Consider the following 20815-nt stretch of genomic DNA (forward strand, 5'->3'; position numbering starts at 1 on the left):
GGCAGGTGGATCACCTGAGGTCAGGAGTTCGAGACCAGCCTGGCCAACATGGCGAAACCCTGTGTCTACTAAAAATACAAAAAAATTAGCCAGGTGTGGTGGCGGGCACCTGTAATCCCAGCTATTCGGGAGGCTGAGGCAGGAGAATCACTTGAACCCGGGAGGCAGAGGTTGCAGTGAGCTGAGATAACGCCATTGCACTCCAGCCTGGGTGACAGAGTGAGACTCTGTCTCAAAAAAAAATAATAAAAAAGAAACGCTTGTGAGAATGGTCGGTAATCACTCTCTCCCACACATCGGCCAAGGGTCTACATTCAGATTCGATTGATTTGTGGCCAAGATTGTAGCAATAAGGGTCATAGCAAGGAGATTAATTTTCCCGAATAAGATGAGCACAGAAACACGCAGTCTGTTCTGAACTGACCCAAAGATATGACATCAAATGACATCTTCTGTTGTTCCCCTTCCTGCCAGCACTGACGCGTCATCGGCAGTGTGCTCGGGGCTTCCTGAAGGGATCGGTTACTCTCATGACACAGGGAAGAAGCCAGCGCTCTCTGGGGCACAGTGATCCTCATGCTGTCCTGGAGTGGAGCCCCTCCCAGCCATAGTTGGGGAGCCCAGGCCCCGCCCCGGACGTACCTTGGTCTGGATGACCTGTTGTGGGAAGTCACTCATGGCATTTGTCAACCAGCCTTCCAAGCTCTTGGCAAAGTTACGGATGGCCTGTGTCAAGGTACCTGGGGGATACAGACCATGATATTACCAGGGAGAAAGGCAGTGACTGGACCCTGGAAATCAGCATTCGGTGTAAGAGCTGGCCCAAGTGCGATGAAAATGACCACCATGAAGAACAAGCCACACAGGCGACGGGGAACCGAGGACACTTAGAAAAGGGAAGAACCGGGCATGGCCCAGTGCTGCTGGTCACCACCCACTGCCTATGTGGGTCTTACAGGGGCGATTCTGCCCCAGGAGACACTGGGCGATGTCTGGGAATGTTAATGGTTGTCATGACTGCGGGGTGCCTCAGGCATGGAGTGGGTGGAGGCTAGGGATGCTCCTCAGCACCCCGCAGTGCCCAGGAGGGCCCCACCCCAGAGAACGATCCAGCCCCAGATATCAACAGTGCCAAGGGAAAGAGGCCTTGACAGAAACACACACACACGTAAATACATTCTACCAACTTCCTAATTTATTTTAAAGTGGCTTAGAATAAGAAGCAAATAATAAGACTGTTAAAAAAAAAAGCCGGGCGAGGTGGCTCACGCCTGTAATCCCAACACTTTGGGAGGCTGAGGTGGGTGGATCACCTGAGGTCAGGAGTTCGAGATCAGCCTGGCCAACATGGTGAAACTCCATCTCTACTAAAAATACAAAAATTATCTGGGCATGGTGGTGGGTGCCTGTAATCCCAGCTACTCGGGAGGCTGAGGCAGGAGAATCACTTGAACCCAGGAGGCAAAGACTGCAGTGAGCCGAGATCGCGCCACTGCATTCCAGCCTGAGTGACAAGAGCTAAACTGTCTAAACAAAACAAACAAACAAACAACAAAAAAAACCCAGAAAAATATCTTAAAATGCAAAAGGAAAGATACCCCAAACTCCCACCACAACGTAGAAACTCGAACAAGGCACTGCCCTGAACAGTTTTCAGGCAGACAGGCAAGGCCAGGCCAAATGAGAAATGCAATACTTTTGCTGTTTCCCATCTTCCAGCAAAGGGAGCATAGAGTTTACTCAGCAGGACGGAGAGCTGCCTGGTACTGACGGGCCCGCACGTTTGTAGATGGCCCACGGGCCCAGATGTTTGTGGATGGACTGCGGGGCACAGCCCGTGGTCCTGATGCTGTGATTTATGAAGACAGACCTCTGTGCCCAGCTTCCTTGATGACCCCCAGGGTTTTGGGGAGCTTGGCACGGGCCTGGCCTGAGGGGCCCCTCGTGGTGGGTGCTGTCATTGCCTCAGGAGCTGGAGGCCCTGGGAGGTCCCCAGGGGCACAAGTGAGCCCTGCTGTGGGCCTGGCTTCTTTCCTCACTGTGTCTGTCACTCTCTCCCCACCCCCGCCAAGTCCTGTGGGAAATCACAGGGCAGGGCGCTGGGGTGTAAATGTCTCCTGGAATCCCACGGTGCTGGGAAGTGGGGTCTGGCTGGGGGTTAAAGGTCAGCCTCTACCCAAACAGGCTGCAGGAGTCCAGGGCCGTGTCCCAGCTTCTTCTTCTAAGTTTATGTCTCTGCCCCTCCTACAGGGGGTGGCACTCAGGAAGTGTCACGGTGGGGCTTAAGGGAGGCTGGAGGAAGGTGGCTGGTGGTTGTCTGTAGGACCAGGGTGGGCAGCAACCCCACATGGCCCTGGGCCAAGGCCTTCCGCACAGTGGCGGCTCCAGGGCTGCGAGCAGGCTACTCCCAGAGGCCGGCCTGCATGCCCCCAATGAACCTTCTAGAAAGCACCGAGCCCAGGCCAGGCGTAGTGGCTCAAGCCTGTAATCCCAGCACTTTGGGAGGCTGAGGCGGGTGGATCACAAGGTCAGGAGATCGAGACCACGGTGAAACCCCGTCGCTACTAAAAATACAAAAAATTAGCCGGGCGCGGTGGCGGGCGCCTGTAGTCCCAGCTACTCAGGAGGCTGAGGCAGGAGAATGGCATGAACCCAGGAGGTGGAGCTTGCAGTGAGCCCAGATCGCACCACTGCACTCCAGCCTGGGCGACAGAGTGAGACTCCGTCTCAAAAAAAAAAAAAAAAAAAAAAAGAAAGCACCGAGCCCAGCCCAGCTACTCTTGGCAGTGTCCTGACAGCAAGTAGAGCTCACTAGAGCCACTGTGACCTTCCCCTCAAGTCAGAGACAAGGATAGATACGCATGCCAGAGGACACACATTCTACGGCCCACAGCGGCTCTTGCTTAGGGATTTTTTTTGAGACAGGGTCTCACTCTGTTGCCCAGGCTGGAGTGCAGTGGTGCAATCATAGCTCACTGCAGCCTCGACCTCCTGGGCTCAGGTGATCCTCCTGCCTCAGCCTCCTGGGTCGCTGGGACTACAGGCACGCAACACCACATCCACCTAATTTTTGTATTTTTTTTAGAAACGGGGTCTCACTATGTTGCCCAGGCTGGTCTCAAACTCCTGGGCTCAAGTGATCCTTCCGCTTCAGCCTCCAGAGTAGCTAGGGCTACAGGCACACACCACCATGCCCAGCTCATTTTTTTTTTTTTTTTTTTTGAGACAGAGTCAAGCTGAGTGCAGTGGTGTGATCTTGGCTCACTGCAACCTCTGCCTCCTGGGTTAAAGCTATTCTTCTGGCTCAGCCTCCCTAGTAGCTGGGACTACAGGCGTGTGCCACCATGCCCGGCTAAATCTTCGTATTTTTAGTAGAGATGGTTTTCACCATGTTGGTCACACCGGTCTCAAACTCCTGACCTCAAATGATCTGCCCGCCTCGGCCTCCCAAAGTGCTGGGATTACAGATGTGAGCAACCTTGCCTGGCCCCAGTTAATTTTTTTTTTTTTAGAGACAGGGTCTCACTATGTTGCCCAGGCTGGTCTCAAACTCCTGGGCTCAAGCAATTTGTCTGCCTCAGCCTCCCAAAGTGTGGGGATCACTGGCATGAACCAGTGTGGGTTTTCTGTGAAAGCGATGGTCTGAGGTGGCTGAAGATGTACATGTAAGAAAGGACAGAGGAGGCAGGAAGAGAGGATGGAGTGGCGCCGGGTGGGGCCGTGGGTCACTTACTGGGGACCGGCCTCAGCACGTCGGGGATGAGAATCTCCACCAGCGCCTGGTAGAGGATGTGGTCGCAGCTCCTCATCCACCTGAGGATAGGGTCGCATTGACACAGGGAGATGAGCTTGTCCTTGGGCAGGACGGCGCCCTCGGGGTCTTCGTCACTGTGGAGGGAGGGGGGACAGGTGAGCTGTGGCCTGTCCCAGGTGGGCTCACTCAGCCACGGGAGTGACCAGAGAGCCGGGCTGCGGGACTTTTGCCCAACAGTGGGGCTGGGGTTTTGCTCCCCATCCCTGAGCCTCGATGGGTCCCCTCCCTCCATGTTGCTCCCGGCGCCTCCGTGTTTCCCCCAGGGTCCACGCTGTCCCTCCCCTGCCAGTGGTCATACTGTCATACTGTGTCTCACTGCAGCTATGGGTTGGGGTCACTTCTACTTGGGATTGCATCATGGTCACCTCTAAAATCCTCCCTATTCAAACAGTCTGACCTTGAAAAGGGGCGGATGGCAATGTGAATTTCAAGTCGACTCTACCAAGTCTAAAAATTACAGGGACGAAGGCAGAGGGGTCTGAGCCCTGATTCTTGGAGAGCTGAGGCTTTTGTTTGTGGGTTACTGGTGGACGTCAGCAGGGGGTTAAGTCTGGGGGTGCTGTGAACCCAGCCAGGGTGTGGCAGTCACCTGGCAGGAAGAGAGGTGGGGCCATCGCTGGAGGAGGCCTTAGAGTTCCAGAAGGAGAGCCACAGCTTCTCGATGTAGTGGAACTGGAGGTTCATCACCACATCTACAGTTGCCTAGGAATGAAGGGACCGGTGAGACAGACGGGTGCGTGTGCCCATCATGTGCAGCCGTGATCCGGGCTGCAGCAGGGTGCCCTGGAATCCCAAGGGAGGCCACAGAGAAGAGAGGAGCAGGTGATGGACATGGATGCGGAGGGGCTGCTGCTTCAGAGAGGATGATTGTGGGGGGGCTCGGGGCTCCATCTCCTCAGCATCACCCAGGGACGCCTGGCCTGAGCGCTGGCGTATCCCGGGAGGGACACGTAGGAGCTGCCTGCCTGGGCTGGGGCGGTCACCTCGCAGTGCCGTCTGTACACCAGCTGCAGGGCCTTGACGTCGTGCAGTGTGACGCCGTCCTGCAGCAGGACGCTGCCCAGGTCGGGCGCTGGGAACTCGGGGAAGACGTGGGAGACATCTGGGGGAGGAACACGGGAACATCAGAAACGGCGGGGCTCTTAGGACACCGTGGACAACTGGAAGGCCATGGTGGATGGGGGCCCAGAAACAGATGTTCTGCCCCACCCCATGCAGTCAGAAAATTTGTTTTTTCTTTTTTTTCTTTTTCTTTTTTTTTGGAGACAGGGCCTTGCTCTGTTGCCTAGGCTGGAGTGCAGTGGCACGATCTCGGCTCACTGCAACCTCTAGCTCCTGGGATCAAGCGATTCTCCTGCTTCAACCTCCCGAGTAGCTGGGATTACAGGTGTGTGCCACGATGCCAGCTAATTTTTGCATTTTTTAGTAGAGACGGGATTTCGCCATCTTGGCCAGGCTGGTCTCGAACTCCTGACCTCAGGTGATCCACTCACCTCGGCCTCCCAAAGTGCTGGGATTACAGGCGTGAGCCACCGTGCCTGGTCATTTTTTTTTTTTTTTTTTTTTTTGAGACGGAGTCTCGCTCTGTCACCCAGGCTGGAGTGCAGTGGCATGATCTTGGCTTACTGCAACCTCCTTCTCCCGGGTTCAAGTGATTCTCTTGTCTCAGCCTCTCGAGTATTTGTGATTACAGGTGTGTGCCACCACGCCTGGCTAATTTTGTATTTTTTTGGTAGAGATGGGGTTTCGCCATGTTGGCCAAGTTGGTTTCAAACTCCCGACCTCAGGTGATCTGCCTGCGTCGGCTTCTCAAAGTGCTGGGATTACAGGTGTGAGCCACCATGCCCGGCATAGTCAGAGAATTTGTAAGCATCAGTTTTCTCAGGTAGAAAATGGAGAGGATATTGTCACCTCCCAGGAACATTAAATATGCAGACACAGAGAAAGCCCTGAGCCCAGGCCCTGGCACACAGCAAGTACCCGCAGAGCCAGCTCAGGGCAGCACATCTCAGGGAGAAGGCCAGCCATGGTGTCCCTGCAGTGACCTCCTGGAGATGGGCCTGATCCCACCTCAATCTCTGCAAGAGACTCAACCCAGGAGGGTTCTGTTTGGGCTCAAAAAAGATCATAAACTACATGGAAGCCACTGAGTGTGTACGGAGCCCACCTGAATCATGATACACCAGTGGGCCTTCCTTGGCCGCCCTCCCTCATGGCAGGCTCTGAGTTAGGGCCTTCCCGGGGCAGAGATGGCGCCACCACTAGGCCAGCTGGGGGAGAACGCTGTCCCCTGAGCAGCCCCCAGGGAGGAGGCCAAGACTGCCTCTTGTTGGGGAACCAGAAGCACCCCAAAAGCTCCAGGCAAGAAGGAAGAAAGCCCAGATGGCAGGCAAATCCTGGTGCACCCTGAGTAGAGAATATCTAGCGTTCTTTCTTTTTTTTTTTTTTTCTTTAATTTTAAAGGCAGAGTCTCGCTCTGTCACCCAGGTTGGAGAGTAGTGGCGTGATCACGGCTCACTGCAGCCTCAAACTTCTGGGCTCAAGTGATCCTCCTGCCTCAGCCTCCTGAATAGGTGGGACCACAGGAGCTTGCTACTATGCCTGGCTAATTTTTTAATTTTTTAGTATGTTGCCCAGGCTGGTCTTGAACTCCTGAGCTCGAGTGATCCTCCCGCCTTGGCCTCCCAAGGTGTTGGGACCACGGGCATGAGCCGCCTGGCCTCTAGTGTTCTTTCTGATGGTCATTTGATTTTATTTTCTCATTTTTCTGATGGTCATTTTATATATTAATATTTTTGGCATGTGCTGATTATTCTAAAGTCTTAGGGATGTCAGAAAGAAGGTTTATCGAGAACTTTCTATTTGACCGAAAAGGTGTCTCATAAGAAAACTGTCGGAAGCGGACACTTAGACGCCACTGGTTCTGCTGGTGTTGAAACCCAGGAGTGTGGGGAGCAGATGGGAGTCCCACCCCGGGGCCTGACCAGGCCTCTCACCTATGTACTGCTGGTGGTGCTGGCTCTGCGCGGCCATGGTCTGTTCTGGAGTGCTGTGCAGGCCGCTGTGGGAGCCGCTGTCCCCGAGGCTGTCCGTCTTCTGGGCTGGCCGGTACCTAGGCCGGGAACACACATACCACCATGAGGCCCAGCAGCCCTACTGGGGGTGGGCCCAAGGAGTGGGGGGCTGGGCAGGATTCAGTCAGGCATGTGTGTGTATGATGTTTACAATTTGCGGTCAAATACACATAACACAAAAGTTACCATCGGAACCATTTTGAGTGCACAGCTCAGCAGCATTAAGCACATTCACGTGGTTGTGCAACTGTCACCATTGTCATCTCCAGAACTTGCTCATCTTCCCACACTAAAGCTCTGTCCCCACGAAACACTCACTCCCCATCCTCGTCTTCAGCCAGCCCCTGGCACCCCCCATCCGACTTCCTGTCTCTGTGAATCTGACGACTCTAGGGACCTCCTAGGAGTGGGGTCACACGGGATTTGTCCTTTTGCGACTGGCCTCTCTCACTGAGCGTTATGTCCTCAAGGTCCACCGAGTTGTAGCCTGTGTTGGAATTTCTCCTTTTTAAGGCTGAATAATATTCCATCATATGGATGAACCACAGTTTGTTAATGGACACTTGAGAAAATAGATATATATTTTTCCCCTAACATTTCTCTTTTAGAAAAAAAGTGAAATTCTTGGCCGGGCACAGAGGCTCACGCCTGTAATCCCAGCACTTTGGGAGACCGAGGCAGGCAGATCATCTGAGGTCGGGAGTTCGAGACCAGCCTGACCAACTGGAGTAACCCTGTCTCTACTAAAAATACAAAATTAGCTGGGCGTGGTGGCACATGCCTGTAATCCCAGCAATTCAGGAGAATGAGGCAGGAGAATCACTTGAACCTGGGCGGCGGAGGTTGCAGTAAGCTGAGTTCACACCATTGCACTCCAGCCTGGGCAACAAAAGCGAAACTCGGTCTCAAGATAAATAAATAAATAAATAAAATAAAAGGGAGATTCTTTGCATGAATCACAAACATCTTATTATTGGTGGAATCTCAGAAGTTCTGAGACTTTCATTTTGAGCCAGACAGTGGTGGTCAGCCTGTGCAGGCAGCGCTGAGAAACACTCACAGAGGAAGGCTTTCCAGGTGCTGGACTCCTCAGAGCCCGGTGTGTGGTGTGGTGGAGGCAGGCAGAGAGCTGGCCTGAGCCAGAGCATCTCCAGGGAGCCTCCCTCCTCAAATACAAAGCGGGGCCAGGCCTACGGGGAGGCGGGAGACATGCCGGCGAGGTGTGTGTAAACCGCCTGGCTCAGGGCAGGCCGTGGGCATCACACAGACACAGGCTCAGGCTGTAGCTTCCAAATGCAAATGGCATCAGCCTGTCCCCCTGAAATGTGTGTCACTACTCCTAAAATGACACACTGCCTGGAGCACAGGTTCACAGGTGTCTGCCAGGGGCCCAAATTGAACAACAGCAGTGAACTCCAGAGTCCATGTCTGCAGACAATGAGGTACAGAAGGAATGCTCTGGAAACTCTCTCCTGGAACCTCCAACTCCTGGGAGTGGCTCTCTGGTCAGGAGTCAATGGGTTACACAGAGCAGCTGGAATGGGTTTTTGAGCCACACACATACATTGGTGGCTCTGTGCAGAGGGCCCAGCACTAGGCGTGAAGGTGCCACGTGGGGCTATTGCAATGCGGCCCCTGCCCTCAGGGTGGGCACTTGTGGAGGCACATTGGGAGGCAGCGATATTTGAATGGGCCCTAAACCAGGGGCCAGCAAACTATGGCCTGAGGGCCAATTCTGCTGCTTGTTTCTGTAAATAAAGTTTTATTGGCACACAGCCACGCCCATCATCTTCATGCTATCTGTGGCTGCTTTCAGGATGCAGCCAAATTGAACAGTCATGACAGAGACTGTCCGGCCTGCAAGGCTAAGATATTTGCTCTCTGGCTCTTTACAGGAAAGGTTTGCTGGCCCCTGCCTTAGAAGATGAGAAAGTTTGTGATGGATGGAGAAGAGGATATTTCAGAAAATGACCAGGGCTTTCCAGCCACTGGATCCAAAGGTGAATAAGAAGTCGTGACTTGAGCACATCTGCTTCTTTCTCCTGGCTTCTTGGCTTATTTGCAGTGTCCTCTCTCTCTTTACTTCCCAAGTTTTAAAAATTAAGGGTCTGTGATTCCAGCTATATGACACTAGGGAAGGGGGAAACTGTGGGGATGGCAGAAGATTAGCGGTTGCCGCAGACTGGGGTACGGGGGGAAAGCTGGGTAGGCAGAACATGGAGGATTTTTAGGACTGTGAAAGGACTCTGTGTGACACTGTGATGGGGGACACATGTCATTATAGGTTTGTCCAAACTATCGAAGGTACAACACCAAGAGTGAGCCCTGATGTTGACTGCGGACTCTGGGGGGTGATGCTGGCTCTGCAGAGGGTCATGGGTCATGACCAATGCACTGCTGTGTGGGGGAGGCGGATGGTGGGAGAGGCGGTGGGGAGCGGGGTTGTGGGTGTAGAACAACTCTCTGTACTTTCTACTCAATTTTGCTGTGAACCTAGAATGGCTCTAAAAAATGAAGTCTGTTAAAAACAGTTTTAAACGGTTAAAAAAAGTCTGAAAAGTTAGCTGGAGGAGGTTGCATCCCAGCCTCCTGTGTCTCCTGCTAGACTCACCTCAGTCTCAGCAGAGGGGTACACCATGGCTTTCCCAGGATGCTGGAGACTGGGGAGTTATGATGAGTTTGTTTCATGTTGGAGAAACACCTCCCGCTCCATGCTCCAGGGGAGAGACAGCCCCACCCAGCTTGGCCCGGCACCCACCTGGGCTTCTGGTGCATGGGCTGCTGCCGCATGGCCATGTACTGCGTGTCTTCCTGCAGCCGGTTCAGTGGAGAGTCTGGCTTCAGACGAATCCCGTAGTAATGGTACTTCGAGTTGCCCCTGGAAACCAAACATCCCAGGGTCAGCTCCCTTTGCAGACGTCCTGAACAACAAGACAGGTTGGGATTCTTTTTCTTTCCTACTTCTTTTTTTTTTTTTTTTTTTTTTTTTTGAGACAGAATCTCATTCTGTCACCCAGGCTGGAGTGCAGCGGTGCCATCTTGGCTCACTGCAATCTCCGCCTCCCAGGTTTAAGAGATTCTCCTGCCTCAGCCTCCCAAGTAGCTGAGATGACAGTCGTGGGCCATAACACCTAGCTTATTTTTGTATTTTTAGTGGAGATGGGGTTTTGCCATGTTGGCCAGGCTGGTCTGAAACTCCTGGGCTCAAGTGATCCTCCCACCTTGGCCTCCCAAAGTGCTGGGATTACAGGCGTGAGCCACCGTGCCTGGCCTCTTCTCTCTTTTTTCTTTTTTAGAGATGGGGTCTCACTCTGTCACCCAGGCTGGAGTGCAGTGGTGCAGTCACAGCTCACTATAGCCTTGGCCTCCTGGGCTCAAGTGATCCTCCTGCCTCAGCCTCTGAGTAGCTGGGACAGCTGGCATGTGCCACCACACTCGGATGGTAGAAGTGATCCTCCTGCCGCAGCCTCTGAGTAGCTGGTGTGTGCCACGACACTCGGATCTTGGCCTTTCACTTTGGCCTCTCTGGTTCAGCATTTCCTGAACTGCGTGAGGAATGTGATCAAGGAATTCTGTCCATAATGCCATTGTCATGGAGAGTCCTCTCTCACAGGCTAGTATAATAAAGTCTCGGACAAGTCCTGTGCTGAGAACACCAGGTCAGCTTTGTTGAGCTCTGCGTGGCCTATCTCTATTATTATTACCATTATTATTAACAACCCTTCCCCATCCCCTTCAATCATCTAGTAACACATTTTGGAAAAAGGCACTGTTTGGGAACTATTACATTAGTTTATTACGGGAGAATGATGATCAGAAGGCTTTAAACAATTTAGTTCAGAAAACAGCTCACAGAGTCCTCACAGGAGGGAAGCATTAACCCACAGACATGGCTGTGGAGACACCCAGCTCACAGGATGCCATTTCTCCAGAGCTGGCAACAGGGACATGCAGGAAGCACCTGGGTCCTTTCTTTTTCTTTCTTTCTTTTTCTCTTATTATTATATTTTTGAGACACAGTCTCACTCTGTTGCCCAGGCTGGAGTGCAGTAGTGCGATCTCCGCTCACTGCAACCTCCCCCTCCCAGGTTCGAGAAATTCTCCAGCCTCAGCCTCCCCAATTAGCTGGGATTACAAGTATGTGACACCATGCCTGGCTAATTTTTTTGTATTTTTAGTAGGGACGGGGATTTACCATGTTGGCCAGGCTGATTTCGAACTCCTGACCTCAAGTGATCCTCCTGCCTTGGCCTCTCAACGTGCTAGGATTACAGGCATGAGCAACCATGCCCGGCCCTTCTTTTCCTTTTTAAATTTCATTGCAATAGCAGACAGCCTGGGCCCTTTCTAGATGAGGTACATGTTTAGCCAGGTGCTCGGAGCGGGGAAAACGGGGAAATCAGCCTTAATCCTGAAGCCAGCAGTTGGGATGCTCTGCAGGGGAGGCCCCTCCGGGAGCAGGGGCTGTGTCCCCAGAGACCAGGCTGCCCTGTGGCTTCCTCCCGCTTCTGTCCCTCTATGCATCCACATTCCCTAAGGCATTCCCTGTGAAGGGTCAAAAAGTGTCAGAGAATAAGGGACTCTGGTCCTCGTGGATCCACCGCCACACCATTTATAGACAGCCAGGACACAGGCTTTGAGAGCACGTGAGTTAGCCCCAACCCCACAAAAGCAGATGCTGAGCCTCGCTGGCCACAGGATCACAGCCTCAGCAGGCAGCAGCCTCCAGCACTCTCTGGGCCACCAGCTTTGGGTTGGAGATGCTGCTGTTTTTTTCTGTTAGAGGAGAGTTGGCATAATTGCCTGCAATAAATCTGTGGCCTGTGATGTCCCGGGGCTGCCATAGGCCAAGAGAAGGCAGGGTGGATTGGTCCAGGTACAGCAAAAGACACCAAGAGGCCGGGCACAGTGGCTCACACCTGTAATCCCAGAACTTTGGGAGGCTGAGGCAGGTAGATCACTTGAGGCCAAGAGTTTGAGACCACCCTGGCCACCATGTCAAAACCCTGTCTCTACTAAAAATATAAAAATTAGCCAGGCGTGCTGGTGGGGGCCTGTAAATCCCAGCTACTTGGGAGGCTGAGGCAGGAGAATCGGTTGAACCCAGGAGGTGGAGGCTGCAGTGAGCTGAGATGACACCACTGCACTCCAGCCTGGGTGACAGAGCAAGGCTCTGTCTCAAAAATAAAAACAAAAACAAAACACCGAGAAATGGTAAATCCAGCTCTGCTGGATAAACCAGAGGCTACATTTTGTTTGTTTGTTTGACACAGGGTCTTGCTCTGTTGCCCAGGCTGGAGTGCAGTGGTGTCATCTCGGCTTACCGCAGCCTCCACCTCCTGGGCTCAAGTGCTCCTCCCCTCCCAGTCTCCCAAATAGGTGAAATTACAGGTGTGCAAATAGGTGTGCACCACTATGCCTGGCTAATTTTTAATTTTTTTTTAGAGATGAGGTCTTGCTATCTTGCCCAGGGTGGTCTTGATCTCCTAGTCTCAAGTGATCCTCTTGCCTCGGCCTCCCAAACTGTTGGGATTTCAGGTGTGCACCACCACACCTGGCCCAGAGGCTGCTCTAAAAAAAAAAAAAAAGAAAAAAAGAAAAGTATTGTTTGGGAATTTTCAAAAGGAGAGAGAAAACCAGAGTGATCCCCATGTCCCATCACCGGCTTCTAAAGCCAACACCGCGGGCTACACCTGGCCACAGCCAAGGCTGCTGCCAATTGAAAGTAACTGCAAGCACTCCAGAGGTGGCTGCGAATCAGGCCACCTGGAAAAGTAGGAGGGAGCCTCGCATTTTCCCAAAAGCTCCATTTCTTGGGAAAGGAAGAGGAAGAACAGGTGGGCTGGGGATCGTCTACCCACCTGGTGCCCAGCCGCCGCGTTCTCAGCCCCATAAACACAGAACGGATCAGTTTCCCGAAGGAGGCGGCGTTCACTGGGTCTAGCTTGTGCTCCTGGCAGTGCCGAAGGTAGTGGTTGTACAGAGAACTTCTGGGGAGACTCACGCCTTCCGCCGTTTCATAATTATCCAACAGCCACTGGAGCTGCGAAAAGAAAGACACGTCTGCGTTTGTCAGAAGCCTGAGGAACGCGAACGTGCCAACGTGGACTCGTTAAGAGAATTACTTGCGTTCCCTGTATTACCAAACGGGATGAGGAAATCCATCCTTTCTTTCTTTCTTTTTGAGGTGGAGTCTTGCTCTGTCACCCAGGCTGGAGTACAGTGGCGCAGTCTCAGCTCACTGCAGCCTCTGTCTCCTGGGTTCAAGCAATTTTCCTGCCTCAGCCTCCCAAGTAGCTGGGATTACAGGTGCCCGACACCAAGCCTGGCTAATTTTTGTATTTTTAGTAGAGACGGGGTTTCACCATGTTGGCCAGGCTGGTCTCAAACTCCTGACTTCAGGTGATCTGCCTGCCTCAGCCTCCCAAGGTGCTGGGATTACAGGCGTGAGCCAGAAATCCATCTTTATGGTCACTGATTTGAGTTCTCTAAGCAGATTAATGAATCACTCATTTTCTTTCACTTATTGATTCTTCCACGTTTAGCCTGGTTTTCAGGTTCCTGGACTTAATTTGTAAAAATCTGGGTGTGATCAAGAACTATTAGATTCTGTCTTCAGTCACTTAAATGCCCATACACCACCACACAGGATTTAAACACCAAATAGCTCTTCAACATACAGGAATGGAGAGAAATTCTGAGGCTAAACAGGAAGATTGAAGAAGACTCGGGGGCCCCATAGCCTTGTGTTCTGTAGTGAGCAGTGAGCTAACATGTACTGAGATCCCTTATTGAGGGAGTTACAAATGGAAATTCAGTAAAATACACAAATGCTAATATGCACGGTTTTGTGTCTAAGTCAAAAGGCAGGACATAGCTACTTGGGAGGCTGAGGTGGGAGGATTGCTTGAGCTCAGGAGGTTGAGGCTGCAGTGAGCTAGGGTCGCGCCACTGTACTCCAGCCTGGGCGACAGAGCAAGACTTCGTCTCTTTCAAAAAACAAAACAAAACAAAAAGACGGGCTAAATGAGTCTAGAGCCAAGGACTGTGCCTCGAGAGGTGAACATCCAGTTAGAAGGGCTGCGAGAACTGTCCACATGAAGAGCTCAGTCCCCACACTGGGCATGGACGCAAAGGTGGCCCACCCACCAACTGATGCCCTCAGCCAGGTGCCTTAAAGACTGCGGCTTAATTCTGGTTTCCTCCTCTCCCTCTGTTATCATCTGTCCCCTGATCCAGAGAGGTCTGCTATGTGAATACAAAAGGCTTTCACTGATGCCTGCGATTTGGAGAAAGACAGGAATTCCACGCACAGAAGCGAGGCCTGAGTCCAGATTCCGTGTCAAGAGCGTCGGGGGAAACCGGCTGTCCCTACCTGGTCCACTTTGTGTAAGGCTGTCGGCTGCTTTGTCTAGGCTGAGCCCCCCTTCCAGAGCTCTGAAGGGCTCCTGCTGTCTGGGCCTTCAGAGTGGGCAGTGCTGGGTCCTCAGCCCTCCCCCACTGGGCATGTTGGGCTCCTGCACAGCCCTTGGCCTGGGAAGCCCTGTGCCGCGCACAACACACAAGACACAAAGTAGGTGTGGCCCCTGGGAAATATCTGTCCACTCACCACAGCGTACCCACGGCGCCCCCCGCCCCACCGTCAACGTTTGCCTGTCTTTTGCCCCCCCTCCCCCACACTCAGCATTGGAAGCTGGGGAGGAAGTAAGCATTCATCTCTTTTTTATTATTTATTTATTTATTGAAATGGAGTCTCACTCTGTCACCCAGGCTGGAGGGCAGTGCCGCGATCTTGGCTCACTGCAACCTCCACCTCCCAGCTTCAAGTGATTCTCCTGCCTCAGCCTCCCGAGTAGCTGGCATTATAGGCATGTGCCACCATGTCCGCCTTATGTTTTTTGTATTTTTAGTAGAGATGGGATTTTGCCATGTTGGCCTTGAACTCCTAACCTCAAGTGATCCACCTTTCTTGGCCTCCCAAAGTGCTGGGATTACAGGCGTGAGCCACCGCACCCGGGCTTCATCTCCTTTTTATGAAATGGTGCTATGGGGTGGTTCTGACGAGCCCTGCACCAGTGACCAGCACCTCAGAACCCCTCTTCTCTAAGACCCACCCGATCCAGCCTGTCCTGGCCCCTCCAGCCCTAACGGGGGCTGATCGAGGGCCACAGTGGAGTGAGGACCTGCCCTGGGTTCCAGAACGTTTCACAGGAGGACAAACAGGTCAAAGGTTCAGGTGAAGGGGTGTGTGGGGCCTGAACGCGGAGGTCTCTTAAGCCGAATCGCAGGTGAGCTGCGGGGCTGAGTTCCGTTTTAGGAAGGGGGAGGTTAAGTCTTGAGCTGGAGTTCAGGGTAGAGATTGGGACCAGAGGTGTTACTTTGCAACCAAAGAGCTGAGGACAAAACCTCCAAGTGGTGGGAAGAGTCACCCGGCAGGGGCACTGCCCACGTGGGTGTTGAGGACGAAGAGGAGCAAAGCCTAAGCCTTGAAGTGTGGGTCCAACCTCACATGCTGCCTCTGGGGCAAGCCAGGAGGGCTTCAGAGCTCCTGACCACAAGCTGTCCTCCAGCCCTGCTCCTGCAGGTAAGTCCTGCGGCCAAACATCCCTCCTTACCCAAGGGACAGGAATGGTTCCTGCCGCAATCCCTGAGCTTGGATTCCAGTTCCCTGGCAGCCCCTGAATCACTCAAGTAGCCTATCACCTCCTCCTCAGCACCAGGGACCCCTCGCCCTCTTGGTACCACAAAGTCTGCCTCCTGCTGCCTGCAGGGCCTGTGTGAAGTGCAGTGTCCGCCACTGGCCATGAGTGCAGGTGATCGATTACCAGTTGCCAATTTCATCCGTCCAGCGTTGGGTGCCATGTGCTCGGCTGTGCCCATAAGCACAGGGAGGGACCCCTGCCCTCTTGTCCTTTGAATAAGGGACAGTTAAAACAAAGGACCCTGAGAAGGGCCCCGGAGTGGAGACTTCATCTCTTCCTCACTTGCCTCTTTGGGAAAAGGGACATCAGAGTTTTCACTTTCCATCAAGTCATTCACACCCTTCATCTTCCAACTTTCTAGACTGGACTTTTTCTGATACAATGGAGGCAGTGTTGCTTTTTTCTCCTCCAAAGTCCGGCTCTGGCAGAGTGCTTGGACCCTTAAGAGCTGAAGAGCTCCAGAGTCTTCCCTGTATTTAATACTATGAATACTATGAACCACAACCTTGATGTTGAAGTTAGTGTGTGAGTATATATATATACTTTTTTTTTTCTTTTTTTAGAGACAGGGATATATACATATTTTTAGAGACAGGGTCTCATCCTGTCACCACCCCAGGCTGGAGCGCAGTGGTGCAATCATGGCTCATGCAGCCTCCAACTCCCGGGCTCAAGTGATCCTCCTGCCTCAGCTTCCTGAAGTGTTGGGATGACAGTCGGGAGTCGCAGTGTGGGCCCTGAAGCTTTTCTTCACAGTGGTTTCACCGTCCGGATTTGTCATGTGTGCTGATTGATTTATCACCTGTTCCCCCCAGAGTGTGCTCTCCCTGAGGGTGGAGATGGAGCCAGGTTTGCCCATGTGGGCATCTGCAGGATCCTGGAGATGTCTCAAGCCTGGCAGCAAGACTGTTCGAGGAGGTAGCGGGGAGCAAACAGAGGGTGTCTGGGTGAAGAAGCCAGAGGCTTCCCTTGGTCATTCTGAGGCTGGGGGCACAGGTGCCACTTCTTAGACTGTCCTCCACAGGCAGCAGGAGCCAGGGCCAGTGACACCACATCTCAAGGAGCCAAATGACAATGCGGATTTTCAGGCTAAAGGTGTGAGGCCAGATTTTGCGGGCGGTGAGCTGGAAGGAGCACTGGACTAGGAGTCCTGAGAGGTTAGAGTCTAAGACTCCATCCACCAAGAGGACATACTGGCTCACACATAAAAAGAAAGTTTTGGAACAGATGATCCTTCTGCTGTTTGCCCCCGACCCCCCAGGCTATTTAAGAGTAGAATCCTTTGCTTGGGTAATTATGTTGACATTGACACTAAAAGGATGCATAATTGTCTTGACAACAAGTCCTTCTTGCTCAACATCAAGAAACCACAGAGAAGACTGAAGTGGCTGCAACAGTCGGGCCCATTTCCTCCCTCTTCTGTGTTGATGAACTTCTGGGAGGGGAACTGGGTTAGAACCGAAGTGTGATGGGCTTGCAGACTCTGTTCAGGGTCTACGCCTCACCAGCAGGCTGGGAGCCACTTATGCACAGGGCCTTCCCATCACTCAGTGCCGGAGTCCACACCTGGCGGCACGTCAGACTGGGGCGAGCATCACAGGTCAGTTCCATGAAACCGACCACGAGGGTCCAGCCGCTCCAACCACACCTCGCCCACCTCCCCTGCTCTTGAGGGCTCGGGTACCTTCATGCCAGGAAAGGCAGCAGCTGGACGGAGTCATCTTTCCAGTTTGGGCATGTTCTGCAGTGTGCTTTGTCTGCTGATATTTGCATTCTTTCTGTGTCCATATCAAACACAAATAAGCAGAACACTTTCCAAGGAAATGTACATGTGTATCCACATTTGCCACAATCTGTCAGGACAGCACACTTCTTGATGAAATGGATCAAATCCTTCCTTTTAAGGAAAAAAAATCCTGAAATGCCAGTGCCTCCCTCTCCCCTGCCCCCCAACAAAGGCCTGTGGTTCTGGGCTCTTTGCAGGCACAGCCCCTATGGACAGATATCCTCACCTGCCAGTGGGAAGGCGGGGATCATGCCCACCTACCCGGCCCCCTTTGTCTCCTAAGATACTTGTTTCTATTCCTGGGGGCAAATTTGCCTGACACTGGCTCCTACTGGTGAGTTAGAGTCTCGCCAGGCCATACACTAGCAGCTCGGGCAGCTATTCCGACCATCCATGTGTGCTCTGTGTTGACATAATCGGACTTGGAACACCCACCTTTTCACCCATCCCACAAATATTTACGAGAGCTGGCTCTATGCCAGGCCTTGTTCCAGGTGCTGGGGATGCAACGGCGAATACAAGACAAAAACCCCTGCCCCTTGGAAGCGTCCATTCTTGTCTGGCAGAGACCCACAATAAATAAGTAAAATGGACCGAATGAGGGCTGGTGCCGAGTGCCGTCAGAGAAATTCACCTGGGAAAGGGGATGGGGTCGCTGCCACGGAGGGACTGGAGGAAGGACTGCAATAGTAAGTGGAGGTGGGGTGGCGGTGTCAGGCAGGGCTCACTGAGAAAGGGCCCACTGAGTGAAGACTCAAAGGAGGTGAGGGGGAGGCTGGGGAAGAGAGCTTCAGGCAGAGGGCCCCACAGTGCAAAGGCCCTGGGGCAGGTCCGAGCCTGGTGCATTGGAGGAACAGCGAGGAGGCCCGTGTGGCTGGAGCAGAGTGAGGAGTGGGAGAGAGCCGGTCCTGCAGGGCCTTGTGGGCCATTTTGACAACACTCGGTTCTACTTGGAGGGCCAAGGGGAGCCCCGGAGGCTTCCGAGCAGAGCAGTGCGGTGATCTGACCTGGGTTCTAGCAGGAGCACTCTGGCGGCTGCTGTGAGAAGGGGCTGGAGGCTGGGTAGGGGTGGGCACTGACGGCTGGCTAGGAGGTGGCCAAAAGAATCCACAGGGACAGTGGTGGCTCGGGAAGTAGTCCAGGTGGAGGAAGTGGGGGGTGCCACCTGGTTCTGGATCTTTCTTGAAGGTGAGGTTGAAGAGCATCTGGGGGTGGGCATGAGAGGAGCAGGGAGGCGAGGACGCAGTGGGGTTGGGGGCTGAGTGCCTGGAAGATTGGCTGCCCCTGCCTGGGATGGGACCGTGGGCGGGAGGCGCAGGGGTTGTGGGAGGCACAGGGGTTGTTGAGGGTGGAGGCCGCGCACTGAGCTAAGACGCTAATCCAAGGCAGGCAGGAATTCCAAGGGAAAACAGCGGCACTTCTGGACAGAGGCCCTTTCTGAGGAGCTGCCGGCTCTAGCAACCCCACTGTGACTTGCAGGACAGCACAGCCATGGCGCCAGGCTACACAGGTCACCAGCTGAAAGCTAAATGACCTTTGACAATGTATGTTTCTTGATTTCAAAGCAAAAAGTCACATAACCCAAATATGCCTCTTCCACATGCAGCTCTCTCCCTCAGGGTGTGCAAGTGATGCGTTTACTTTAGTAGACAACGCCACCTCATGGTGGCAGAGACTCGGTGAACTTGCTGTGGGGTCCCAGTCGGCTGGTAGCCTGAGGGCAGCCCGGTGCCCCCCCAGGGGCTGAGGCCTCCTCTTCTGCTCAACTCGGCGGCCTGCCACACCCAGTCGGGTGAAGACATGTTTCATCCCCAGCCTGAGCTCCGTCCCCTTCCCTCTGGAAGAGCGAATCCCCATTTTCACAGCGCCATATCCTGCCCTTTTCCAGTTTGGACACTGCTAGGGGGCCTCCTCCTCCCTGGGGGTTTCCATGCCAGGCTGACCATCAGCTGGCTGGAAGCTTCTTCCAACGTGCAGACCTCCAGGCCCTGCACACCCCCTGGGTCCAAGCCCCTAGAGGGGAGGCCTGGGAAGCTCCTGTTGACTGGCTGGGTCTGGACAATGCTGTCTCGTTTTACCAGGCTCCCAGCACCTGAATACCCCTTCCCTCCTGAGACAGCGCAGAGGAGGGAACCAGCTCCGAGGAACACGTGGCCAGCTCCACTCAGAGAGCTCTGTGAGGGGCTCCCTGGGGGGGGTTTCCCACATCTTCCACCTCCTGCCCTCAAATGCTAAGCTCCCTGGAGTGACTTCCTCCTTTTTTACTCCCTATGTTCGGCACTGACCTGGCCAGAACCCTGCACACGGTAGACGGTGGGCTGACGTCACCAGCTGGCAGCAGGGAAGAGGCACACAAGCCCTGCTGCTGGGGGGACCCTGCCTGGGGCTGTCTGAGAAGGGAGGTCTGGGAGGCCACTGGGAAAATGGGTTTCCAGGGCCCAGCTGCTCCCACACACTTGGCTTATCTGCTGCAGGGCCAGGCTGGCAAGGGAGGTGGGACTGTGGCTGTGCCCCCGCCTGACCTGCAGAAGGCCGCTGCCCACCACAACCTCAGTCTCAGCCACAGGCAGCCCTGGGGACAACCGTTGCGAGGGCACGTCACCCCATCCATCAGCAGATCACATGCTTTAACTCCTCTCTTCCTCTCTGGCTCTCACATTTGCCAAAACAAGATCTAGGTTTACTCTACCCGTGTGTGTGGTGAACTTTTTAGAAAGATCTTATTTTACTTCCTTTGCTTCCAGTCACCAAGCCCGGAATCTTACTGATCACAGCTCATGACAGAAGGAAACAACTCAACAGCGAATCATCAGTGAGTAAAAGAAACGGGAGATATTACCTTCAGCTTGGGAATGTGAATCTGTGGGGAAGAGACCCGAGAAAGTCTGCCTTTCAGATGAAGTGTTAGAAAGCAGGAAGGATCCCAGCAGCCAGAGACAAGCGGCTCATGCATTTTCCCATAGACATTTTTTCTTTTTTGAGATGGAGTCTTGCTCTGTCTCCCAGGCTGGAGAGCAGTGGCGCAATCTCAGCTCACTGCAACCTCCGCCTCCCGGGTTCAAGTGATTCTCCTGTCTCAGCCTCCAGAGTAGCTGGGACTACAGGCATGTGCCACCACGCCCGGCTAATATTTGTATTTTTGGTAGAGATGGGGTTTCACCATGTTGGTCAGGCTGGTCTGGAACTCCTGACCTCAAGTGGTCTGCCTGCCTTGGTCTCCCAAAGTGCTGGGATTACAGGCGTGAGCCACCGCGCCCAGCCCATTTTCCCACAGACATTTTAACTCTCCCGTGGACACGCTGCCTGTCCAGGCTCTGCGCCCCCATCCTGCCTGGGTCACGCAGCCCTCTCGCCTAGGGCTGATACCCTGGGCCTGCATGGGTTTGCGTTCAGGCTGAAGATGGCCTGATCCTTGCTGAATGGGGAATGTTATTCTGCA

General features: G+C 53.5%; 1 protein-coding gene and 1 long non-coding RNA gene across 4 annotated transcripts in view; one reads left to right on the forward strand and one right to left on the reverse strand.

The window, feature by feature from the left end:
- The window catches only part of LOC129460455 (uncharacterized), a 42704-nt gene extending 25776 nt beyond the window's left edge, over window positions 1-16928 (forward strand). Inside the window, exons 2-4 of the long non-coding RNA XR_008650226.2 lie at window positions 8784-8888; window positions 16406-16508; window positions 16615-16928. This is a non-coding gene — a long non-coding RNA (uncharacterized lncRNA). The remainder of the gene's footprint in view (window positions 1-8783; window positions 8889-16405; window positions 16509-16614) is intronic.
- The window catches only part of RFX2 (regulatory factor X2), a 119172-nt gene that overhangs the window by 10532 nt on the left and 87825 nt on the right, over window positions 1-20815 (reverse strand). For all 3 annotated transcript variants that reach the window (XM_055238249.2, XM_055238246.2, XM_055238248.2), the window contains 7 exons: window positions 12750-12931; window positions 9647-9766; window positions 6811-6926; window positions 4798-4916; window positions 4404-4516; window positions 3734-3888; window positions 643-740 (listed from right to left, as the gene is read on the reverse strand). In XM_055238249.2, coding sequence (XP_055094224.1) covers window positions 643-740; window positions 3734-3888; window positions 4404-4516; window positions 4798-4916; window positions 6811-6926; window positions 9647-9766; window positions 12750-12931 — 903 coding nt within the window. The remainder of the gene's footprint in view (window positions 1-642; window positions 741-3733; window positions 3889-4403; window positions 4517-4797; window positions 4917-6810; window positions 6927-9646; window positions 9767-12749; window positions 12932-20815) is intronic.

This window comes from Symphalangus syndactylus, chromosome 13 (genome assembly GCF_028878055.3).
Source record: "Symphalangus syndactylus isolate Jambi chromosome 13, NHGRI_mSymSyn1-v2.1_pri, whole genome shotgun sequence".
Classification (NCBI taxonomy): Eukaryota; Metazoa; Chordata; class Mammalia; order Primates; family Hylobatidae; genus Symphalangus; species Symphalangus syndactylus.